The 4780-nt window shown below is 37.6% G+C and overlaps 1 protein-coding gene across 1 annotated transcript; it reads left to right on the forward strand.

The window, feature by feature from the left end:
* The first annotated feature begins 3074 nt into the window (after nt 1–3074).
* Nucleotides 3075–3805, forward strand: LOC21384144 (probable L-type lectin-domain containing receptor kinase VII.2). The gene is given in 2 exon segments (XM_010096397.2): nt 3075–3147; nt 3150–3805. Coding segments are annotated over 2 exon segments (729 nt in total).
* The last annotated feature ends 975 nt before the right edge of the window (nt 3806–4780 follow it).

Raw genomic sequence — 4780 nt, forward strand, 5'->3', positions numbered from 1 at the left:
TGTGACTAGTCTTACGCTTGATATGAAGGCTTATTTTGAGGATCATACCGCCATAGATTATTGGTTGGCTATATTGCTTTCGAGTAGTCAGTTGAAGGAATTGGATCTCTGCATCAGAAAACACACCCCAATTCAGATGATGTACTCCTTTCCCTTTGATGCATCTGGCTTAACATCATTGACTTCTCTAAAGTTGTGTGGTGTGAGAATATTGAAGCCCCATACAACTTCTATTAACCTTCCGAAGCTTGTATCTTTGGCGTTAGAGAAGGTCGAAACAAATGATGTGGAGCTCAATAATCTATTGATAGGCTTTTCTTCCCTTGAGAAATTGCTTTTAAAAGAATGTGCGAATTTGGTGAATCCAAGAGTTCTGAATTCAACCCTTAAGTTTTTGGAAATTGTTTATGGTGCTACTCAGCCGTCGAATCCTCGGAGAAGGCCTCTCGAAACAACATTTCATGTTGAATCTGTGAATCTTCAGTCTTTCGCATACAATAGAGCTCCTTACTACTCTAACCTTCTTTTATCCTGTGGAATAATTCAACATCTCTTATTTTCCAATATGAGGTTTCGTGATCAGTGGTTCGAAGACCTGATTTTTAGGCTGCCTCTTCTTCAGAATTTGAGTGTTTGTAACTGTAAGTTTGAGCAAATCCAAGTCTTTAGTCAGCACTTGAAACACTTTGTTTTCAAAGGTAACAAAAGGGGCTATGCGTTGGCGGCTAGAATTAATACACCAAATTTGGTTTCTTTTAGCTTTGAAGGTGATTTTTTGTCCAATTTTTTAATGATTGCGCCGAATATCTTGCAAGCCGATATCCAACTTCGCAGTCCTAAGGCCTATGATACACAGTGGTACTTTAGTCTCTGTGATTTTCTCAGGTATGTTGATGGTTCAAAGATGGTGAGCCTGGGAATTCACTCTGAAGAGGTATCACTAGACTGCATGCTCTATATTTCTTTTTTATCGTTCTTTTCATTTTGATTTTCTGTGCACTAACTTACATCCTTTTTCCTTTATTTGATGTGTTAATATGTGGAGGCTCTTATCTTTCCACGTGAATTTAGAAGGAACAGTTGGTTGCCTTTGCCTACTCTTAAGCATCTGAAGGTAACAACTGATTTGCCATTGTCGAGTGAAGCTGAATTGAGACGCGCATTGCTTTGGACTTCACCATCTTTGGAGACATTACTGATAGAACAAAACCAGTAGGTCCTATCAGGATTTTATTTAGTTTGAATTTCTATTTTCATTAGGATTTATTTTTATTTTCAGAACTAGATTAGGATTTTAATATTTAAGTTGTTTTCTCCTTAGATGAGGATGCCTAAAAATTAGACTGGAGATGAGAGATATGCGGGTTATCCTGCTTTTAGACTATGTTCTGCGGTCTTTTTGGTTGCATTCCAGTTTCCAATCGGCTACTTTTTTGACACGGGAAACAGTTTTTAATTCATAATCTTCTTAAAATGTCTCTATAATGATTCTATGTCTGATTCTGTATATGTTAATTCATTGAGGGGTAGCTGATAATTTTGATATAGCTTTTCCTGGGCATCTGAGTGATCATAATTTTGGCCAAAACCAAGCTCATTTTTCATTCAACCATTTTGATGGAGACAAAAGAGTGGTGGCATTTACTATGTGGACCCTTTTTTTTCCCTTTTTTTTTTCTAGGATTATTCTGATTGCGGCTTTCACATACCACAGTTGTTACTTATCGGATCAAGGATGCTTTGGTTTCGAATTTGAGTTACATAGAATAGAAGTAGCTTTTTTGGTTAAGTTTGGCAAGATTATCACTGTTCTTGGTCTAAAAGTGAACAATTCATTTAACACATAGAACTATTAATTATACTTGAACTGCAAGCCACATGTCAGTACGTGTTTATTTGAAAATTTCAGGTAGTGTATGAAAATATACCCTATCGGTGTGACATAGTTTTTGACTAGGAGGAAATTATTTCAATAGGAAAAACGGAAAAAAAAAGAAAAAAAAAGAGTTTATTTTTGTTGAGGTTTATAAAACATTTACAGAACAAAGATACCAAACTTAAACATTTAAGCAATATATATATATATATATATATATATATGTATGTAGGGATTCAGGGTACATGTGCATCTTGCTCTAGGGTGATAAGCCTGTTTGGAAAGATGGAATTCAAGCACAGAGTAGAGCAATCTGTCTGAAGGAAATTTTCTTGGTCATCACCAGGTCTAGACCCCCAAATTTGGTCTAAAACTCTAAATTCTAAAATCGAACTACTAAGAAGTCAGAGAAGGCATGCTGCTAGCGATCATGTCAAGTGGTTATCAATACATTTTCAACTTCATGTATCTATCTAGCGGGACATATAATAAATAAGTTTGTAGAGTTTGTCAAATTTATCTCACCGCAAAATTCAACCTATATTAGACTATATTAGATATGTCATATGTGCATTATGATACTTTGACAGAAGAAATTATCTGGTAGACTTATCATAATCTACCACCGTTTCTTTGCCTCCCAAATGTCTCTGCCAATGCTTACTCTCTTTCTCACCACAACCATGGTGATAATAATCCTAGACTTGAACTGGTTTCATCCACAACTGAGTTCATATTCAATAATCAACACCAACTTCAACTCCTCCAATTTCCTCCTTGTTGGTGACTCCAGGTTTATTATAGGGGTTAGTTCTCTTGGCATTTTCCTACTAGTTAGTAGTTGGTTTGTAGTTAATATGTGATTATGAGAGAGAGGAAAAGGGAAAGGAAGTGAAAGCTGAAGATTGGGAATCGGAGTATTGGCCACACCGCATTGATTACCAAGAGATTTAAACCGCAACAGATGGATTTTCAGAGAAATTTAATTGGGTGAGGAGGAAATGGAATGATCTTTAAGGGAGTTTTTCCGAGAGGGCTAGAAGTTCCAGTAAAAAGAACTTCACTCGAAAGCGAGCTCAGAATGGGAGAGTTTTTGGTCAATATTTCAAGCCTAGGGAGATTGAAGCATAGAAACTTGGTAGGACTAAAAGGTTGGTGCAAGAGAGAGACAGGAAGCTTAGTATTGATTTATGACTACATGGAAAATGGAAGCTTGGACAAGAGGATATTTGACTGTAATGAGAGTTTGTTACTAGCTTGAGAATAGAGGGTTAAGTCTTGAAAGATGTGGCTAGTGGGATTTTCTATTTGCATGAGGGTTGGGAAGCTAAGGTTTTACGTAGGGACATTAAGGCAAGCAATGTGTTGCTTGACAAGGAAATGAATGCTAAGCTGGGAGACTTTGGATTGGCTAGAATGCACCACGGTCAATTAGTCAGCAACGCAAGAGTGGTTGGGACATTGGGATACATGGCGCCAGAATTGGTTCAAAATGGGCGAATCTCCGCTCAAACTGATGTGTTTGGTTTTGGGGTATTGGTTCTTGAAGTGGTTTGCGGCCGAAAATCCATTGAGCAGTGCTTGCCAATCCTGGTCGATTGGGTAAGGAGGCTAATGGAGACAGGGGAATTACTTTGTGCTCTTGACAAGAGGCTAAAGGACAAAAGTGGATGTGACATGAAGGAAGTTGAGAAGTTTCTTTTTTTGGGATTGTTGTGTGCGCATCCTGAGCCTCGGGGAAGGCCAACGATGAGGCAAGTTGTCATGATATTGGAGAGTGGATTTGATGCCACCGATCATGCTGAAGAGAACGGAATGGAAGCTGCGCTGATCGAAGGAAGAATTGAGGCAACAAACAAGTCTCGTTGGTGCTTTGGTGGAAGAGAAACACACTCTACGTTTGAAGAGATTAGGCATTCTCTTTTCTGATCGGTATCCCTAGACGATTCGGATATTATCTGCGAGGGCTGGTGACAATGTCGGAATTGTTACTTGTTTTACATATAAGATTGCACAATGAGATGACATTAGCATTAGTTTTTGTTATTTTACGTGTAGATGTCCTCCTACCCTTTTGGACCTCTTCTGTTTTTTCACTTTGGCTCATCTCATCTCATTGTGGATGTTGCTTTTTGCCTTTTACTTTTATAGTTTCACTGATCTACATACAACCTAAAAAGTAAACATTCTAGCTAGCCTAAAAATATTGCAATCTATGTCGTCATATGAGGCCTCAAAGATATTTTTCCAAATGAATCCATTGAGGAATTATATCATCTCATTCTCATTTTACTCTTGGCGATACCTGACTAGGCACAAAACAATTATATAGAAACCATTAAATCGCTAGTAAGTATGTGCGCTGTCAATGAACTAAATGAGAAATACTTTCCACTGTTTTCATCAATTTTCCTGTTTATTCACCATGGGAGGGCCATATATAACAACGTCCAAGTTTGATTCTTCTAGAACTCAAAATGACAAAACTTCCATCAAGCTTATCGTAAGAGATTTTAATTCTATTTACAAGATATAGGTGACTTTGGCTACAAATTGTCATTTTTTTTTTTAAATTTCCAGATACAATGTACCATTACAAGAAGCGATCTTGATATTTGAGCTGACTAGAATTACAAAAGTCCAATGGTCACTTTTTGAATCCTCTTGTAATATGTATATGTGGTGTTTGTTGTAAGTGCTAGTAGGATTTCTTTCTTTCTAAAAGCTCATCATCAATGAAACCATGGATGCAAAAAGAGCGAAACGGCAATAGAATATAGGCTCATGGTGAAGGAAACACTATGGCTTTGGACAGGCTATCGGAGTTTTCTTATCATTCCCACCTTTGATGTCGTCCAAGTGAGCCTCCTTTCCTTTCATTGCGTTGGAGATACATGTGGCTCT

The sequence above is a fragment of the Morus notabilis genome, unplaced genomic scaffold (genome assembly GCF_000414095.1).
Source record: "Morus notabilis unplaced genomic scaffold, ASM41409v2 Scaffold8107, whole genome shotgun sequence".
NCBI classification, from domain to species: Eukaryota; Viridiplantae; Streptophyta; class Magnoliopsida; order Rosales; family Moraceae; genus Morus; species Morus notabilis.